This window comes from Rattus norvegicus, chromosome 4 (genome assembly GCF_021556685.1).
Source record: "Rattus norvegicus strain SHRSP/BbbUtx chromosome 4, alternate assembly SHRSP_T2T, whole genome shotgun sequence".
NCBI lineage: Eukaryota > Metazoa > Chordata > Mammalia > Rodentia > Muridae > Rattus > Rattus norvegicus.
Window position 1 is genome coordinate 184,655,981 of NC_141537.1, and position 20,052 is coordinate 184,676,032.

Genomic DNA, 20,052 nt, shown 5'->3' on the forward strand with positions numbered 1-20,052 from the left:
TTGAGATCTTCTATGAAGGTCTGATAGAATTCTGCACTAAACCCGTCTGGACCTGGGCTCTTTTTGGTTGGGAGACCTTTAATGATTGCTTCTATTTCCTTAGGAGTTATGGGGTTGTTTAACTGGTTTATCTGTTCCTGATTTAACTTCGGTACCTGGTATCTGTCTAGGAAATTGTCCATTTCCTGTAGATTTTCAAGTTTTTTTGAATATAGGTTTTTATAGTAAGATCTGATGATTTTTTGAATTTCCTCTGAATCTGTAGTTATGTCTCCCTTTTCATTTCTGATTTTGTTAATTTGGACACACTCTCTGTGTCCTCTCGTTAGTCTGGCTAAGGGTTTATCTATCTTGTTGATTTTCTCAAAGAACCAACTTTTGGTTCTGTTGATTCTTTCTATGGTCCTTTTTGTTTCTACTTGGTTGATTTCAGCTCTGAGTTTGATTATTTCCTGCCTTCTACTCCTCCTGGGTGTATTTGCTTCTTTTTGTTCTAGAGCTTTTAGGTGTGCTGTCAAGCTGCTGACATATGCTCTTTCCTGTTTCTTTCTGCAGGCACTCAGCGCTATGAGTTTTCCTCTTAGCACAGCTTTCATTGTGTCCCATAAGTTTGGGTATGTTGTACCTTCATTTTTATTAAATTCTAAAAAGTCTTTAATTTCTTTATTTCTTCCTTGACCAGGTTATCATTGAGTAGAGCATTGTTCAATTTCCACGTATATGTGGGCCTTCTTCCCTTATTGTTATTGAAGACCAGTTTTAGGCCGTGGTGGTCCGATAGCACGCATGGGATTATTTCTATCTTTCTGTACCTGTTGAGGCCTGTTTTTTGACCAATTATATGGTCAATTTTGGAGAAAGTACCATGAGGAGCTGAGAAGAAGGTATATCCTTTTGCTTTAGGATAGAATGTTCTATAAATATCCGTTAAGTCCATTTGGCTCATAACTTCTCTTAGTTTGTCTACGTCTCTGTTTAATTTCTGTTTCCATGATCTGTCCATTGATGAGAGTGGGGTGTTGAAATCTCCTACTATTATTGTGTGAGGTGCAATGTGTGTTTTGAGCTTTAGTAAGGTTTCTTTTATGTATGTAGGTGCCCTTGTATTTGGGGCATAGATATTTAGGATTGAGAGTTCATCTTGGTGGATTTTTCCTTTGATGAATATGAAGTGTCCTTCCTTATCGTTTTTGATGACTTTTAGTTGAAAATTGATTTTATCTGATATTAGAATGGCTACTCCAGCTTGCTTCTTCCGACCATTTGCTTGGAAAGTTGTTTTCCAGCCTTTCACTCTGAGGTAGTGTCTGTCTTTGTCTCTGAGGTGTGTTTCCTGTAGGCAGCAGAATGCAGGGTCCTCGTTGCGTATCCAGTTTGTTAATCTATGTCTTTTTATTGGGGAGTTGAGGCCATTGATGTTGAGAGATATTAAGGAATAGTGATTATTGCTTCCTGTTATATTCATATTTGGATGTGAGGTTATGTTTGTGTGCTTTTCTTCTCTTTGTTTTGTTGCCAAGATGATTAGTTTCTTGCTTCTTCTAGGGTATAGCTTGCCTCCTTATGTTGGGCTTTACCATTTATTATCCTTTGTAGTGCTGGATTTGTAGAAAGATATTGTATAAATTTGGTTTTGTCATGGAATATCTTGGTTTCTCCATCTATGTTAATTGAGAGTTTTGCAGGATACAGTAACCTGGGCTGGCATTTGTGTTCTCTTAGGGTCTGTATGACATCAGTCCAGGATCTTCTGGCCTTCATAGTTTCTGGCGAAAAGTCTGGTGTGATTCTGATAGGTCTGCCTTTATATGTTACTTGACCTTTTTCCCTTACTGCTTTTAATATTCTTTCTTTATTTTGTGCGTTTGGTGTTTTGACTATTATGTGACGGGAGGAGTTTCTTTTCTGGTCCAATCTATTTGGAGTTCTGTAGGCTTCTTGTATGCCTATGGGTATCTCTTTTTTTAGGTTAGGGAAGTTTTCTTCTATGATTTTGTTGAAGATATTTACTGGTCCTTTGAGCTGGGAGTCTTCACTCTCTTCTATACCTATTATCCTTAGGTTTGATCTTCTCATTGAGTCCTGGATTTCCTGTATGTTTTGGACCAGTAGCTTTTTCCGCTTTACATTATCTTTGACAGTTGAGTCAATGATTTCTATGGAATCCTCTGCTCCCGAGATTCTCTCTTCCATCTCTTGTATTCTGTTGGTGAAGCTTGTATCTACAGCTCCTTGTCTCTTCCTTTGGTTTTCTATATCCAGGGGTTGTCTCCCTTTGTGCTTTCTTTATTGCTTTTATTTCCATTTTTAATTCCTTCAACTGTTTGATTGTGTTTTCCTGGAATTCTTTCAGGGATTTTTGTGTCTCCTCTCTATGGGCTTCTACTTGTTTATTTATGTTTTCCTGGAATTCTTTCAGGCATTTTTGCGATTCCTCTCTGTAGGCTTCTACTTGTTCTCTAAGGGAGTTCTTCATGTCTTTCTTGAAGTCCTCCAGCATCATGATCAAATATGATTTTGAAACTAGATCTTGCTTTTCTGGTGTGTTTGTATATTCCATGTTTGTTTTGATGGGAGAATTGGGCTCCGATGGTGCCATGTAGTCTTGGTTTCTGTTGCTTGGGTTCCTGCGCTTGCCTCTCGCCATCAGATTATCTCTAGTGTTACTTTGTTCTGCTATTTCTGACAGTGGCTAGACTGCCCTATAAGCCTGTGTGTCAGGAGTGCTGTAGACCTGTTTTCCTGTTTTCTTTCAGCCAGTTATGGGGACAGAGTGTTCTGCTTTCGGGCATGTAGTTTTTCCTCTCTACAGGTCTTCAGCTGTTCCTGTGGGCCTGTGTCTTGAGTTCACCAGGCACGTCACTTGCAGCAGAAAAGTTGGTCTTACCTGTGGTCCCGAGGCTCAAGTTCGCTCGTGGGGTGCTGCCCACGAGCTCTCTGCGGCGGCAGCAACCAGGAAGATCTGTGCCGCCGTTTCCGGGAGCTTCAGTGCACCAGGGTTCCAGATGGCGTTTGGTGTTTTCCTCTGGCGTCCGAGATGTGTGTGCAGAGTGCAGTCTCTTCTGGTTTCCCAGGCGTGTCTGCCTCTCTGAAGGTTTAGCTCTCCCTCCAACGGGATTTGGGTGCAGAGAGCTCTTCAATTCTTAATGCATCTCTAAGTGGTCTGATTCAGTTTTTAAGTTACCAGTGCCCGTGAGTTCTTGATAGATTAGTTCCAAAGACAGGTTCAAGTTTTTTGTTTCAAACTGCTATTGTTAATATCTTGATAAATGTAGCTTCAAGAAATTGAATACGTCTACGATATTCTTCCTGCCTTTAAGGTTCAGGAACCATTTCAGAAGAGAAGGCAGGAAAGATTATAGGAGCCAGAGGATCAGGGAGTTTGCTGTGAGACTGTGTCTTCTAGGAACGTCAGAAGCTACGTTCATAAGACTCACCAACATGAGTGCCTAAACAGGAGCTGAACATAGACAACGATAGACATGATAAAGTGGATGGGGGAAAGACCCTGAAGCTTCACTCTTACACAAAGAACTACAGACCACTAAGGAATGCTGAGAGTGGAAGAAATGCCCTTCCTTAGAGAAGAGCCTATCTATTGGTTATCTTATACTATATGGTCATCCCTGAAAACACACATAAAAGTAGCATTGTACTGACTGAGCATGTGGTATTTATATGTATTTGAGAGAGAAAGAGAGAGAGAGAGAGAGAGAGAGAGAGAGAGAGAGAGAGAGAGAATAATGAAAAAGAATTGGTAAGTTTACAGGAGAGCAAGGAAGGCTGTAGGGTGTAAAGGGAGGGTGTAAAGGGAGTAAAGGGAAGGGGACATGGATGTAATTATATTATAATCTCAAAAATAAAAGAAATACTTGTTTCAGTTGTCTGCAGGAAAGAATCATTTTTATCAACTGCTCCAGAGTTAAATTAATTGTTTTTCATAGGAATTTCATGAAATGAAATATGAAAGCCAATGATTTTTAAAAATTTTATTTATTTTTATGTTATGTGCATTCGTATTTTACCTGCATGCATACCTGTGTAGATTCTGAAGTTACAGACAGTTGTGAGCTGCCATGTGGATGCTGGGAATTGAACTTGGGTCCTCTGGAAGAGCAGTCAGTGCTCTTAACCATGGAGCCATCTCTTTAGCCCCTAAACCAATAATTTTATAGTCAGATATTGAAAAAATAAATATAACGATTCTTTAGCATTTTAAATATAGAGCCTATATATTCCAGTCATAACTTTTTTTTGTTGGTTTTTTTTCTTTTGTCACAGGTCACACTATGTATTCCTTACTGGCCTGGAACTTGCTATGTAGACCAGGACGGCCTCAAACTCATAGAGCTTCTCCTGCCTCTGCCTTTGCTGAGGTTTTTAACCTAGTGAATTGTGGGAGGAAAGTAGTAGGAAATAAGACTCACCTTAGTAAGCTTGTTTGTATAAATCCATCTCATCATGACTTTTGTCTCTGATGATAAGATTGTTCTTCTCCTATATAGAAGGATGAGACTTTTCTCTTCTGGACACTTTTGGTTGAAAAGGAAGGGCAGGAAGCTCTTCCTGAGTCTGCTGTTTCTCCAGTGCTTTCAGCCGAAAATATTAACATGACATGTTCTGACTCCTGTGCAGGCTCTGATTATCTTGTCTAACATTTTTACCTTTTACTAAGGCTTTTACTCTTTAATTTTATGCCATATTTAAATTATGGTTGGCTAACTTTGTGGTCTATGTCATTGACCCTGTTTTTAAGGAGGGAGAGGAGAGGAGAAAAGGGGAGAGGAAAGAGGGAGGGGGAAGGAGACAGACAGAGAGAGAGAGAGAGAGAGAGAGAGAGAGAGACTAAGTCAAACTGTCTTTTAAGCAAGAGGTTTATTAACATCATTGACACAAAAACCACAGCTCTCACCTTAAAGGAAATAAAAGATAGATTCTGGGGCCACTTTGAGTGACCATGGCCTGGTAATGCAGATTAAAATTACCCCAAATTATGTGTTGAGGCAAAGTGTCAGGACACAAAAACCAAAAGATAATAATCAAAATATTTCAAAGACAGCAAGTGGCCTGGACTCAATGGTTCCATGAAGGTGCCTGGCTCCCATTCAAGTGATTTCTTTGGTGAAAAATGGGTCATTCTCAGAGTCACATATTGTGGCATCAGAAACTTTTAAAGTACTAAACACAGTTCTCATCTTAAAGGGAATAAGAGATAATTGATTCTAGAGTCATTGTGAAAGAATATATCCTGGGAACACTCATTTAGGTTATATCAAAAACTCTGTCTCAACGTCGAAGTGGTTTTATAGTTTTACAGACTAAAGAAAGTCATGAATCAAGACAAGTTTAAAATACATTGGAGAGGATATCAGAGAAGTGGTTACAAGATGGGGGAAGTTTTTCCATAGGCCTCAGATGCTATCTTATGATCTAAGGACATTCTTAGCTTTTGGGTTGGTGGAAGCTAGTTGTCTGCTAAGTTAAAAGATCTCAGAAGTGTGTGTTTTTAATCTATTAGTCATAGAATGTTAGTTTTACCACTCAACAGATGGGTAAGGAATGATTCCTGATCACCTTGAAGGTAGCCCAAGATAAGGTAGTCAGCTTCTCGACCTTCAAAATTCCAACCTGCCAACATCACTGCAGTTTTAATCAGCCAGTCTTTGTAGACACAGCTTCTTCCTAAGAATTCTCCTTCATGCCAGGGTGATGAAGTGGGAGTGGGTGGGTTGAGGGGAAGCATCCTCATAGAAGCAGGGGGAAGGGCATGGGAGAGGGAGGAACATAAAATATTCAATAAAAAAAGAATTCTCTTCACAACATCAATATCATTTCTGAGGTCCAGAGCAAAGCCTCAGCGACACCCCCACCCACTTCCTAAAAGCAAAGTTCTTTCCTCTAGGGTTTCTCAGAAGGATGGGCAGGAAGGTGTTGTAGCACAAGGGAGTAAGTAAAGGCTCCTTTGCAATGTCAAGTTAGACTGAAAGATTCTACTGTGTGGTGGTGTGGGAGACAGGTGCCTGGATAGTGCAAAGTACAGTTTTAGAAAAACTGTTAAATGGAGAATTTTACAGAAGAGTGGTCCTGGTTAAAATGTGTCCTGTGAATGTGACATGTGTCGGTTGTGGGAATAGTTATCATTGACTTATGAGATGTGATAGTAACCTGGCTTCCTCTGACCTTGGGCTGTAGGAGGCAGGATGTGTTCTTGTCAGGTCCCTGTTTAGGTCTCACTAGCTGGGAGCTGTGATTCTCTGCCTATAGGATACTATCATTTCCAATGATTTTGTCCATAAGTTGTTTGAAATATTCCTTGAAAAAGCCAAAGGTCTTATGGTCAAATACATTTAACAAATGGTACATACTATATTTTTCTCTAACAGACTCGTAATGTTCACTGGCATTTAAAAGGTTCTGAGAGGCCTAGAAGAAAAACAATGTGTAGTTTTAACCTATGAATGTTTCCGGAACCTCTTTTTTTCTAAAATTTTTTTCCGTCTTTATTAAATTGGGTATTTCTTATTTACATTTCAAATGTTATTCCCTTTCCTGGTTTCCAAGCCAACATCCCCCTACCCTCTCCCCCTTCCCTTCTTTATGAGTGTTCCCCTCCCAATCTTCCCCCCATTACTGCCCTCCCCACAGGAATCCCATTCACTGGGGGTCCAGCCTTGGCAGGACCCAGGGCTTCCCCTTCCACTGGTGCTCTTACTAGGCTATTCATTGCTACCTATGAGGTTGGAGCCCAGGGTCAGTCCATGTATAGTCTTTGGGTAGTGGCTTAGTCCCTGGAAGCTCTGGTTGGTTGGCATTGTTGTTCATATGGGGTCTCGAGCCCCTTCAAGCTCTTCCAGTTCTTTCTCTGAATCCTTCAACGAGGGTCTCGTTCTCAGTTCAGTGGTTTGCTGATGGCATTCGCCTATGTATTTGCCGTATTCTGGCTGTGTCTCTCAGGAGAGATCTACATCCGGTTCCTGTCAGCCTGCACTTCTTTGCTTCATCCATCTCATCTAGTTTGGTGGCTGTATATGTATGGGTCACATGTGGGGCAGGCTCTGAATGGGTGTTCCTTCTGCCTCTGTTCTAAACTTTGCCTCCCTATTCCCTGCCAAGGGTATTCTTGCCTGAACCTCTTTTTATTTGAGGATGTCTACTTATCTTTCAAGCTATGGACACAAAAGATGTGTTTCTCCCTCTTTCATTAACTGTACTCATACTTAAGAGTGATAAGTCATATCAGTCATAAATTAGCACGGGTGAGTCATTAGTGCATGTTTCTACAGAGATGGAAAGTGAGTAAAGAATGAAGATACATGGAGTGGAGGTCAACAGAAAACAGTTTTTAAACAATGGAGAATTTTATATATGGCCTTCATAGGTTATAAAATTAAAGTAATTGGCCCTCTTCTTATCGCTATGATCTTTTTTAAAAAGATTTATTCATTTATTATATATAAGTATACTGTAGCTGTCTCAGACACACCAGAAGAGGGCATCGGATCTCTTTACAGATGGTTGTGAGCCACCATGTGGTTGCTGGGAATTGAACTCAGAACCTCTGGAAGAACAGTCAGGTGCTCTTAACCGCTAAGCCATCTCTCCAGCCCCGTCACTATGATCTTATTGCTCTACCCCTGCTAAATAATCACTATTGACAGTTGGGGAGAAATTTCACATTATATTTATAGCATGAAGTTTGTATGTGCATGTACACATGTATGTCCTTTAATTCATTTTTACTATTTTATTTTTTGAGATAGGGTCTTATATAACCCAAGCTGTCCATGAGTCCCTGATATTTATTTGCTTTTATTTTATGAGTATGAATACTCCCTACATAAGTGTATAAGTGCATTGAGTGCACGCTTGCTGCCTGTGGAGACTGAAGAAAGTGTGGATTATGCTGAACTGGAGTTAAGGATGGCTGCTGTCCTGTGCGTTCTGGAAATCCAATCCAGGTCCTCTGGAAGGGCAGCAAATGCTCTTAGCCACTGAGCTCACTTCCTTATTTTTAGTACACATGAGATACTACTGTGCAAACTAGTCTACAGCTTACTTTTACATTTAATGATATGTTATAGCTATATTTCTGTTTTAATACATCAAAGTTTCTCCTGATTGTATTTCTCATCATTTTAAATAGTTCTGTAATTTAAAGAAAATAACTGTTTCCAGTGTTTCTCCAAATAGCAAAAATATAGTCTATTTCTCATTCTTTGCATGAATAAACATGAATTTGCTTAGCTTTTTATTTATTTCTTTGAAGCCTAAGAATAACTTTTAAATGTCAGATTTCTGGGTCAGGTATTTGTGATTTAAAAGTTTTAATGGGTATCATTTAACTGTTGTCTTAAAAGGCAGAACCAATTTAAATGTAGGAAATCGTCTTACTGTTTAACTGCCTGATTTTTGTCTACATTCACTGAAACCTAAAGTAGGGAAGTTTTATACTGATTTTTGTATTGTTTCAGAACAACGAGATGGTGGAGCTACAGAGGATACGAATGAAAGATGAAATCCGAGAATATAAATTCCGGGAAGCCCGACTCCTTCAGGACTACACGGAATTGGAAGAAGAAAACATTACATTGCAGAAGCTAGTGTCCACATTAAAGCAGAACCAGGTGAGGCTTAAGATTTTTAAAAAGTTATACCATAGATAAGAAAAAACCATGTAAGCAGTATATTTTACAATACAGTTTTATTAAGAACGCTCATTTATTTTAGCTCCATGCTAATTTGTTTTAGTAGTAAGTCAAATGTATCACAATAAATTTAATTTAGCAACTGCTCATTGTTGCTGGATATGCTAACTTGTTTTACATGGCAGCCTCAAGATCTTCCTATAAACACTTGTTTCTCTTCCTCTCTCTTTTTCCTTCCCTGTCCCCCTCCACTCTCTCCCCTTCCTTTTCATCCCTCCCCCATTCTCCCTTCCTTTACCCAATTCCTTCTTCCTTTCATTTCCTTCCTTTCTCTCTTCTCTCTTTCTTTCATCTCTTTCCTTTTCTGTCTCCTTTGCCTTTCTCTCATCATCTCTCCTCTTCTCCCCTTCCTTCCTTCCTTCCCTTTTTTCTTTCCATTTCCTTCATCTCTCCTCCTTTTCTTCCTCCTCCTCCTTCTTGTCTGTCTCTCTGTCTGTCTGTCTGTCTGTCTCATTTTTTAGGCAAATTGTTCTCAGTGCATGTAGAAAAGTATGAATAGGAAGAAGACAGTGAGAAAAATGTTCAACTTGTTTTTCAGCTGTAACTTCATTATAAGAGTCCCTTGTAATTTACACTTTTTCCTGTAATGAGGTCTAGATGGTGTCTTAGTTTCTTTTTGTTGCTTAAATACAATATGCTGACAAAAACTACTTAAAGGAGAAAGGATTTGTTTTGGTTTACAATTCCTGGGAACACAGTCCATAATGGGGGAGATTACATATTAATGAGCAGGAAAGACATGGCATCAGAAATACAAGGTTGAATGGTCATATTACATTTGCCTCTGGAAAGCAGAGTGATCAGGTAGTGGGCCTGGGCTATAAGGCCTCAAGGTACACCTCTAGTGACCAACTTCCACCATCAAGTCTATGTCCTAAAAGTTCCACAACCTTCCCAAGCAGAACCACTAGGTAAGAGTCGTGTATTCAAACATGATTATATACGGTGCATTTATTTCAAACCATAATATTCTGGCCCCTCTAGACTCATGGCCATCTCTTGGTGCAAAATGTGTTTAGTCTAACTAAATCCTACAGCTCCATGTCTGCCATCTGGAGCTTGTGATGAAATTGGCTGGGCCCCATTCTTCTAGCTCTGCCTTCTGCAGCACACATATCCTCTATGTCAGGTAGGCTTCATACCACACCTACAGCTTTCCTTGACCGACGTCTCCTGGTCCTGGTATCTTCAACACTCTGGGTCTCCACTATAACTTAGTATTCACCTCACGCCTTCACACAGGGGTCTCTCAGGGCCTTCTTTCAGAAACTTTATTCATAGGACATACTTTTTGGTCTCAATAGTTCTTTGAAACTGTGGAAGGAGACTTCATGATCCTTTCAGGATTGCATTTCTCATGCCTCCAAACCCAGTGCTACATGATACTAGCAGACACTAGTAAGTTCTGGTGCCACTTTGGGATGGAGCCTGGCTCCTTCAAGTCACAGTTGATATCAGATTCTGTATGCTCACCGCAGGGAAATATTTCCCTATGTAATTATTTTCCAAAAGCCGAAAATCACGTGGAAAAGAACACCTTTTTAAAACACCCTTTTACCTCAATCATTACTTTTTATCACTGCAGACCTACACAGAAGTAGTAATAACTATGCCACACATAGAATTCTGCCATGCCTGAATATCTTACCAACAAAACACATCAGTCCATTACATTTTAATTCAAGATTAAACAAATTCACTAGATGCTTTGCTAGAATATCACAGGAATAGCCTTCTGCCTAGTTCCTAAATAGACTCTTTGTTCCCCTCTGAAATATCATAAGTCAACCCATAACTATTTGCATTTCTCTCTTCATTTGGCTTTCCAATTCCCACCAGAACAACCCATTAAGCTTTGTTTACACCACTCAAGAGCTTTTCTAGCCCGAGTTCCAAGTTCTTCCAGATTCTCCCAACAAACCAGTTCCCAATGCTTAAGAAACTCATGGTCAGGTTTATTACAACAATAACCTTACTTCTTGGTCCCAAATTCTGTCTTATCTACTTTCTTTTTGCTATGATTAAAATATTCTGTAAAAAGCAACTTAATGGAGAAAAGGTTCATTTTGTCCTTTAGAGCTTGGCGGTAACAGTCCATCATGATGGAGAAGGCCTGGTTGCAAGTAGAGAAGGCATAGAGTTAGGAGCATGAAGCTGACCAGGTTATAAATACTTAAGGTCTATCCCTAGTAACTCACTTTTCCACCTCCCGAAGGTTCCATAACCTTTCCAAATAGCACCTCCATCTGGTGACTAAGGGTCCAAACATGTGAGTAGGTTGAGGGATATTTCACATTCAAATCATAAAAGATGGTTTAGTTTTTTTTTTTTTTGTTTTGTTTTTTCTTTTCTTTTTTTCGGAGCTGGGGACCGAACCCAGGGCCTTGCTCTTGCTAGGCAAGCGCTCTACCACTGGGCTAAATCCCCAACCCCGATGGTTTAGTTTTCCTAATTGGTTTGCACTGTGAATTTTCACAATTACTATTGTTTGTATTCTTGAATCTGCAATATGATAATTTGTTTATACGTAATAATTTGTCTCAAGTAATTAATCAACTATGAACTGAAAGTTCAATTTCTTTCAGAGGGACTTGCTCTAAAACAAGTTTAAAGCTATTTACATATAGGTTAAATCTATTATAATTGTCTTAGTCAGGGTTTCTATTCCTGCACAAACATCATGACCAAGAAGCAAGTTGGGGAGGAAAGGGTTTATTCAGCTTACACTTCCACATTGCTGTTCATTACCAAAAGAAATCAGGACTGGAACTCAAGCAAGTCAGGAAGCAGGAGCTGATGCAGAGGCCATGGAGGGATGTTACTTACTGGCTTCCTTCTTGTTAAACTGTCTGTGGGTTGTATCATAGGTATTCTGTACTTTTTGGCTAATATCCACTTATTATTATTATTATTATTATTATTATTATTATTATTATTATAGTCAAGCTGAAAACCAGGAATAGCCACGACAATAATCTTTCAGTCAGGATATCAACCAAGTACCAGACACAATATTAAGCTGGTGAGATATAAGAATCTATAGAGTGTGACTTTTGTCTTTGATAAATTTGGAAACAACCCACAATGCATGATTCTACTTTTTCTCCCATTTCAGTTTGGTACCTAGGTCTAAAATGTTGTTGATTTTTATAAAAACAAGTATTAAGGGGGAATAAAAAACTCAAAAGAGAAAATAAATCGGTAGACTAACAAAATTGAAAATTGATTTCTGTTCATAGCTTCTACTCCCTTTCCTTTCTCCCTGCCTCCAGCTTTTGAGTGTTGCAGGAATACGATGTCTATTTAGGAATGTGAGGGAAGGAGTAGATTCTGCCAATCAAGAGGGTCACCAGGATACCCCATGTGTAGTCACATCATTCTTTCCACTATGTGTACTGAGCTTCCTATGCAATAGCTGATACACAAGCCCACACACACAAGGCACTTAGGTCTGATATGGCTGGAATAAGTAAGTCCTAATGGAGAAATTTAGATTTGAGAAATAAGTTTTTTTTTCTAAGTAGAGTCCTCAGATACTTACAAACTATAAGGCTATATTTGTCGGTATGTATATTTGTGTGGGAGGTGGTTAGTGATAAAAGCCACAGAAGACTTTGAGACAAGTTTGCTTAAATTAGTAGTGTTTCAAGTGGTTATTCCACTGACTTCTGTGGTCCTGCTGGCCCCTCTGCACAGGCAGGAGTGAACAGACAATGTGTGGAGAATCTGAAACTGCGTGTAATTTGCCTATGAGGTTAATTAGGCCACTATTAGGTATCTTTAGAAGAGTGCCAAGATGGCTAGGAGTGTTCATTAGCCCAGATGACAGTTGAAACATGAGAATGCAATTTTAAGACAAATATGCATCTCTTTTTTTCTAGATGGATGTTTTAGATTTTGTAGACTATATAAGCTTCCTAAAACAGCTATCCTACTCTGCACCGTGTAGTGTGCAACTCAGCCATAGGCAAGGCAGTAACATGTCAGTGTGTTTGTGTTTTAATAACACTTACAGAAATAAGTAGAGTCATAGTAATATTTTACAATCCCTGATCTAGGGCTCAATTTTTGACAAAGATTACAAATATGAGATCTCCAATGCAAATGAAGTTAATGTCTGGAAATATACGCCATGACACTATCTGATGACAGTCAGTGGGTTGAAATACTAGGGGAGGTTTGCAAGAGGAAAGAAAAGAATGTGAAGAGATGGCAACTTTATAGTAAAAGAAATGGGCTTGGAAGAAATTGTGACATAACAGACTCTATTGTTCCAAGTAAATTTCTATGCTAGCTTTCCCCAAACCAATCTAAGGCAACCCTATTATTTTTATGTAATTGGGTAAAACCCTTCTGAGCCCCAGGCCCCCTTGATACTAAGTCCTTAGCAGGGATTAGAATAATCTCAAGGGTGGCTTTTTGAATTTTGTTTTTCTACTTTTTCCTCAATTTCTTTTACATTATTGCTAATAATCAAGATTCATATGATCAGAAAATGAATTCTGCCCTACTAAAAGTGATAAAGTGGGGGGAAGAGTAACAGTATAGCTGAAATTCAGCCCAGTAAGCTAATGTGAAGGAAAACTGTTCAAATTTTGCTTGGCAGGAAAGGCTGAAGAGTTCTGGTCAGAATCACAAAACCAGATAAATCAGGGGTTGGGGGAAGATTCTAAACAGCATCGATCAGTACACAGATGTAAAGAAGGAACAATCGCTGTTTAACTAGAAGTGATTTTTGTTCTTTGGAGAGACATTGTCTGCGTTCTTTCCTCTCTTTTCTTTCTTTTTATTTTCAATGAGAAGTTAAATATTTTTTTTAAATGTTTGGTCATTTAATTTCTGAATAATCAATATTTTGCAGGTAAGATATCTGACATTTGTAGGCTATATTGTCTATGGCTACCATTTTTGTGTTCTCTACCTTGAAGTCATTTGATATCTGAAGGGACAATAGAATATGTACCTTCTTGGGCCCACTCTGGTACAGAATGCAAACAGAGGACTATGTTAATTTGGTAAATTGGTTCACATCCAGGGTCATTCAAGTTATTGGATGCCCCAGACAAAGTACTGATGTTTTGTAGAAGATAATTCATCTACACATTGTAACAGCTGTGGTGCATTGTGATGTGTTTTCTCTGAAGAGCTAATTGTTATTCTATGAAGTCTCTGCAATCTTTTCTCCCTTTTTATTGATTATTTAATTTATTTATTTATGTTTCAAATGTTATCCCCCTTCCAGGTTTCCACAAATCTCCTATCCCATGCCCCTCCCCCCTGGCTTCTATGAAGGAGCTCTCTGCAATCTTTTAAAAATTATTTATTATTATATGTATATGTACACTGTGTATGTGTGTGTACATGTATGCGCACTTGTGTGTGCATGCCACAGTGTGCAAATTGGGGTAAGAGGACAACTTTATAGGGTCAGTTTTCTATTTCGACTTTTGCAAACATTCACGCACATTTACCTGTTGAGCAACTCGCTGGACCAAATACTCACAATCTTACATAATAATGTATAACACAGAAATTCCTTCTTCTTTTTTTTTTTCTTGGTTCTTTTTTTCGGAGCTGGGGACCGAACCCAGGGCCTTGCGCTTCCTAGGTAAGCGCTCTACCACTGAGCTAAATCCCCAGCCCCCAGAAATTCCTTCTTTAAATACAATTATGTACAAATAGTTCCATGCACTGGGAATCAAACATTCAAATATATGAGCAGTCCTCTGAGGGGGAAGTGAGGATAATAAGAAAGATGGAAAAGAAGACTCAGAGACAAAGGTTGGAAACCGGGAGGGCTCTTCAGTGAATACTGAATGTATTTCTCATGCCTTATATACTTTACAGTATCATGGGAAACAAAGTCGCAAGCCAACAGAGACCATGGCTGACAAACACTCGATATCTGTACCTACCCACAAATCTCCCTGTTGCTCCCTGTTCCTTCCTCCAAGATTGACAGAACATTCAGCCCCTTAATTTGAGCTTCAAGTGTAACCCCTCTTATCGTTCCATGCATCAGCAGGCCAGGAAACCTGCCAGAAGACCCTGGCCTGACTTAACTCTGCCTGAAACGCAGGCTTTCACAGTAGCAGGCAAAGTGGCTACTGGCACATTTAGAAGGCAGTTATTCGTAGTAGGCAGTGAAAAGATTTGTTGCATTCTTTTATATTTCCCCAAAGAGACATTTAGAGTAAAACATCATCACGGTAAATAATTGACATGAGTGGTGGTTTGAATGGGAATGCCCTTCAGAGGCTCATATATTTGAATGTTTGATTCCCAGTGCATGGAACTATTTGAGAAGAATTATGGGTGTGGCTTTGTTAAAGGAGAGGTGCCACTGGAGGCATGCTCTGAGATTTCAAAAGCCTTCACTATTTCCAGTTGCCTGTCCCTGTCCCTGTCCCTGTCCCTGTCCCTGTCCCTGTCTCTGTCCCTGTTCCTGTTCCTCTCCCTCTCCCTCTCCCTCTCCCTCTTCTTCTCCCTCTCAACTATTGCATTTTCTTTTTTTTTTAGGGCTTGTGTCTTTTTTTTTTTTAAGATTTATTTACTAAGTACATTGTAACTGTCTTCAGACACACCAGAAGAGGGCATCAGATCTCATTACAGATGGTTGTGAGCCACCATGTGGTTGCTGGGAATTGAACTCAGGACCTCTGGAAGAGCATTCAGTGCTCTTAACCGCTGAGCCATCTCTCTAGCCCAACTATTGCATTTTTAATTAGGTCTTGTTTATATCAGCCAAATCTACATCCCAACTAAACTGATACCTCAAATTTTTAAAAGTAAGCAATTACATTAAGATTGTGAAAAGGGAGGAGGGGGAGTAAAATGTATATAGAAGTGATAATGGTCTAGGATCTCGGTTTCAATGTAAACAATGGAAATACAAATACATATAAAACTAAATGCACAATTTGTTAGTATATAATAATATATTTGTTGCTTATTCTAGACATTTTCAGCATTATTATTTATTAAGCAAATTGCTTATTGAAGAGCAGAATTTGGTTTTAAACATTGTGAAGGGAGGGAGCAGTGACATACTGAGGGATACTTAAGAGAATAAGTACTTTTGGTTTGTTTGTTTCTTTTGTGACATGGTCTCACTATATAACTCTTACTGGCCTGAAAACTTACTATGTAGGCCAAGCTGGCCACAAACTCACAGAGATCTGCTTGCCTCTGACACCAGAGTGCTAGGATTAAAGGTATATACCACCTTGCATGGCTCAGATAACATGCTTTATTTGTTTGTTTGCTTCCTTGCTTGTTTCTGTTTCAAGACAGGGTTTCTCTGTGTAGCCCTAGCTATCCTGGAACTCACTTTGTAGATCAGGCTGGCCTCAAATTTAGAGATTCACCTGTTTCTGCCTCCTGAATGCTGGGATTAAAGGCATGTGCCACCATGCCCAGCCAGATAACATGTTTTTAAAGGCTGGCATATGGTTAGTACCATGGGAAAGTCTCCATGAAGGCATACAGGATCACAGAGACAGTTCATCAATGGTTCCTATAACCAAAGGTTGTTTGAGTGGGCTCTTGCTTATTATAGTTCAAAAGAATATTACATTACATATAGTATATATAGATATTTATTATTTGGGATTATTTTGGCCTTTTTATCTTAATCTCAAATATTAATTATTGAAATTTTGTTTTTATTGTGATCTTTTAAACAAATGTCTGTATGCATACTAAAACTGCCTTTTCAATAATGAAGTAAAAATGATGGTAAAAATTTTTTTCTTGTGTGATGAATATTGAAAATTTTGATAAAATATTACCAAATATATTTTATCATTATTTATTAGGAAAACAACTCTGTCTTCTCTATTGGATCTTTTTAAATGTCCTAATATAGTAAATACCTTTTCCTCTCTTCTAGGTATTAAATTATATATTTTTACTTTTAAAAAAATATAGCTACTTATATGTCTGCCTGTGTGTGTGTGCATATGTGAGTGTGTGTGTGTGTGTGCATGTGCATGTGTGTGAGTGTGTGTGTGTACGTGAGTGTGTGCGTGTGTGTGAGTGTGTGTTTGTGTGTGTGAGTGTGTGCATATGTGTGAGTGTGTGCGTATGTGTGAGTGTGTGTGTACGTGAGTGTGTGCGTGTGTGTGTGTGTTTGTGTGTGTGTACATAAGTGTGTGTGTGTGCATGTGCATGTGTGTGAGTGTGTGTGTTTGTGTGTGTGAATGTGTGCATATGTGTGAGTGTGTGCGTATGTGTGAGTGTGTGTGTTTGTGTGTGTGAGTGTGTGCATATGTGTGTACGTGAGTGTGTGCGTGTGTATGAGTGTGTGTTTGTGTGTGTGAGTGTGTGCATATGTGTGAGTGTGTGCGTATGTGTGTGTATGTGAGTGTGTGCGTGTGTGTGTGTTTGTGTGTGTGTACGTAAGTGTGTGTGTGTGTGCATGTGCATGTGTGTGTGTGTGTATTTATAACTGTCTAGCTATTGTATATTACCATTATTATTTATTTTTTACTGTTACGCTTTTCTTAAGCGATTAGGTCTACTAAAGTGTTTGGTGAGTGTTTTTTAAGGCCCAAATTTAGTTTTATGAACCTTCTTTAACCTGTCTAACTTAGGTTGAATATGAAGGCTTAAAGCATGAAATTAAGCGGTTTGAAGAAGAAACAGTATTACTGAACAGCCAACTAGAAGATGCCATTCGACTGAAGGAAATTGCAGAGCACCAGTTGGAAGAAGCCCTCGAAACACTGAAGAATGAAAGGGAGCAAAAAAACAACCTGAGGAAGGAGCTGTCCCAGTACATCAGCCTCAGTGACAACCACATCAGCATCTCAGTCGAGGGGCTCAAGTTTGCCGAGGACGGGAGTGAGCCAAACAACGATGACAAGATGAACGGGCATCTCCACGGGCCTCTGGGGAAGCTGAATGGAGACTATCGTGCGCCCACTGCCAGGAAAGGAGAGTCCCTACACCCTGTGTCTGACTTATTCAGTGAGTTGAACATTTCAGAAATTCAAAAACTGAAGCAGCAGCTTATTCAGGTAAGAGATTCATCTAAATCTGCAAGAATGAATTCATGTTCGTGGTGTGTAGCATGTTATGGGATTTTTGACACACAAAGGGGAGAACATATTCTGTAGTTGCTATAATGAAGAAAATGTTATATTAAATTCAAACAAATTACAAAATAGAGCCTAAACTGTTCTAAATACATTATCTCATTTATCAAGGCATTCTATCCCTATAATAAGCTTGAGAGACATCCAGAATATTTTCATTAAAATTTATAAAAAATTCTTTTCCAGAAGAAAAACCTATTTGGAAAAAGCTTCAGTTTATTTTAATAGTGTTCAATCTTTAAAGGGAATTCGTTTAGTTTTCAAAGAAAAATGAACACAGAAGTCCCCCCATTGCTGAAATCACAATGCCAACAATAGAATTTTTTTTCCATTTTCTTCACAAAAAATTCAAGTGGTTTGGCCTCCATAAAATTCCATATTCTGAATTAGGTATTTTTAGATTGATTTGCCAGAACTCAAATAAGGAAACATTTGAATTTAATTTGAAATAATGGGAGTATTGGCTCTGCTGTGGGCATTTTAAATGTATACATATCTGTCCAACTGCATTGAGTTCATTATTGGCTTTGCCCTGAAGTTATTCATTATCTTTTGCCATTACAGGTAGAGCGGGAAAAAGCGATTCTTCTGGCCAACCTCCAGGAGTCACAAACCCAGCTAGAACACACCAAGGGGGCACTGACAGAGCAGCATGAACGAGTTCACCGGCTCACAGAACATGTCAATGCTATGAGGGGTTTGCAAAACAGTAAAGAGCTCAAGGCTGAGCTAGATTGTGAGAAGGGCCGGAACTCAGCGGAGGAAGCCCACGACTATGAGGTAGACATCAATGGCTTAGAGATCCTTGAGTGTAAATATAGAGTGGCTGTCACGGAAGTCATTGATTTGAAAGCAGAAATTAAGGCCTTAAAGGAAAAATATAACAAATCTGTAGAAAATTATACAGAAGAAAAGACCAAATATGAGAGTAAGATCCAAATGTATGATGAGCAAGTGACAAACCTTGAGAAGACATCTAAGGAGAGTGGTGAGAAGATGGCCCACATGGAGAAGGAGTTGCAAAAGATGACTGGCATAGCCAACGAAAACCACAACACCCTCAATACAGCTCAGGATGAGTTGGTGACATTTAGTGAGGAACTAGCCCAGCTTTACCACCATGTGTGTCTATGTAATAATGAAACTCCCAATAGAGTCATGTTGGACTACTATAGACAAAGCAGAGTTACTCGAAGTGGCAGCCTCAAGGGGCCTGATGATCCCAGAGGGCTTTTGTCACCAAGATTATCCAGGAGGGGTGTTTCATCCCCTGTAGAATCAAGGACATCATCCGAGCCGGTTTCAAAGGAAAACACAGAGACTAGTAAAGAGCCAAGTCCAACTAAGACTCCCACAATCTCTCCTGTTATTACTGCCCCACCATCATCTCCAGTTTTGGATACAAGTGATATCCGCAAAGAGCCAATGAATATCTACAACCTCAATGCCATAATTCGGGACCAAATCAAGCATCTGCAGAAAGCAGTGGACAGGTCCTTACAGCTGTCTCGTCAAAGAGCAGCAGCCCGAGAGTTGGCCCCCATGATCGATAAGGACAAGGAAGCCTTAATGGAGGAGATTCTCAAGCTGAAGTCCTTGCTGAGCACCAAACGGGAGCAAATTGCCACACTGAGGGCAGTGTTGAAAGCCAATAAGCAGGTAATATGCTTTTGCTGATGAAAGCTTACTAGTAAAAGCTTTCTTAATTTATTTCCCTATTTTTGTGGAATTTTTAGTGCCAAGATAAGCATTCAAATTACTGGGCAATAGAGCAACAAATTAAAGTATATTCCAATGCCAATCAAAATGTAGTTTTATTTTAAAGTGTGTAAGGGACCAAGAAGATGGCTTAGTGCTAAAGGTGCTTGCTGCCAAACCTAATGGCCTAAGTTCAATCCTCAGAACCCATATGGTAGAAGAAAAGAGCCAACTCCCACAGATTGTCCTCTGTCACATACAACACTCATCCTCTCTCTCTCTCTCTCTCTCTCTCTCTCTCTCTCTCTCTCTCTCTCTTGCTCTCGTGCTCTCTCTCTAATAAATAAATTGAATAATCAATAAATAATAACAATTTGAGGTGGTTGATAGAAGAGCAGTTGTGTCTACCTAGGCAGTGCCGGTGGTGAAGAAGGTAAAGCAATAGAAGAGTCATAGATAAAGCCTGGAGACCCAGGCAGTGATAAGCAGAAGCCTGGAGGCCAGTGAGTACGGAAACAGCCGATGAAGGGTTTTGGGAGAGGACTGCCTAA

The 20,052-nt window shown here is 39.4% G+C and overlaps 1 protein-coding gene across 7 annotated transcripts in view; it reads left to right on the top strand.

The window, feature by feature from the left end:
* Bicd1 (BICD cargo adaptor 1) overlaps positions 1–20,052 on the top strand; it is a 154,796-nt gene that overhangs the window by 84,615 nt on the left and 50,129 nt on the right. For all 7 annotated transcript variants that reach the window (XR_015685705.1, XR_015685706.1, NM_001446411.1 and 4 more), the window contains 3 exon segments: positions 8,472–8,624; positions 17,300–17,725; positions 18,368–19,462. Coding sequence is in view for 5 of the 7 variants with exons in the window: in NM_001446411.1 (NP_001433340.1) it covers positions 8,472–8,624; positions 17,300–17,725; positions 18,368–19,462 (1,674 nt within the window). In the remaining 2 variants the exon portion in view is untranslated.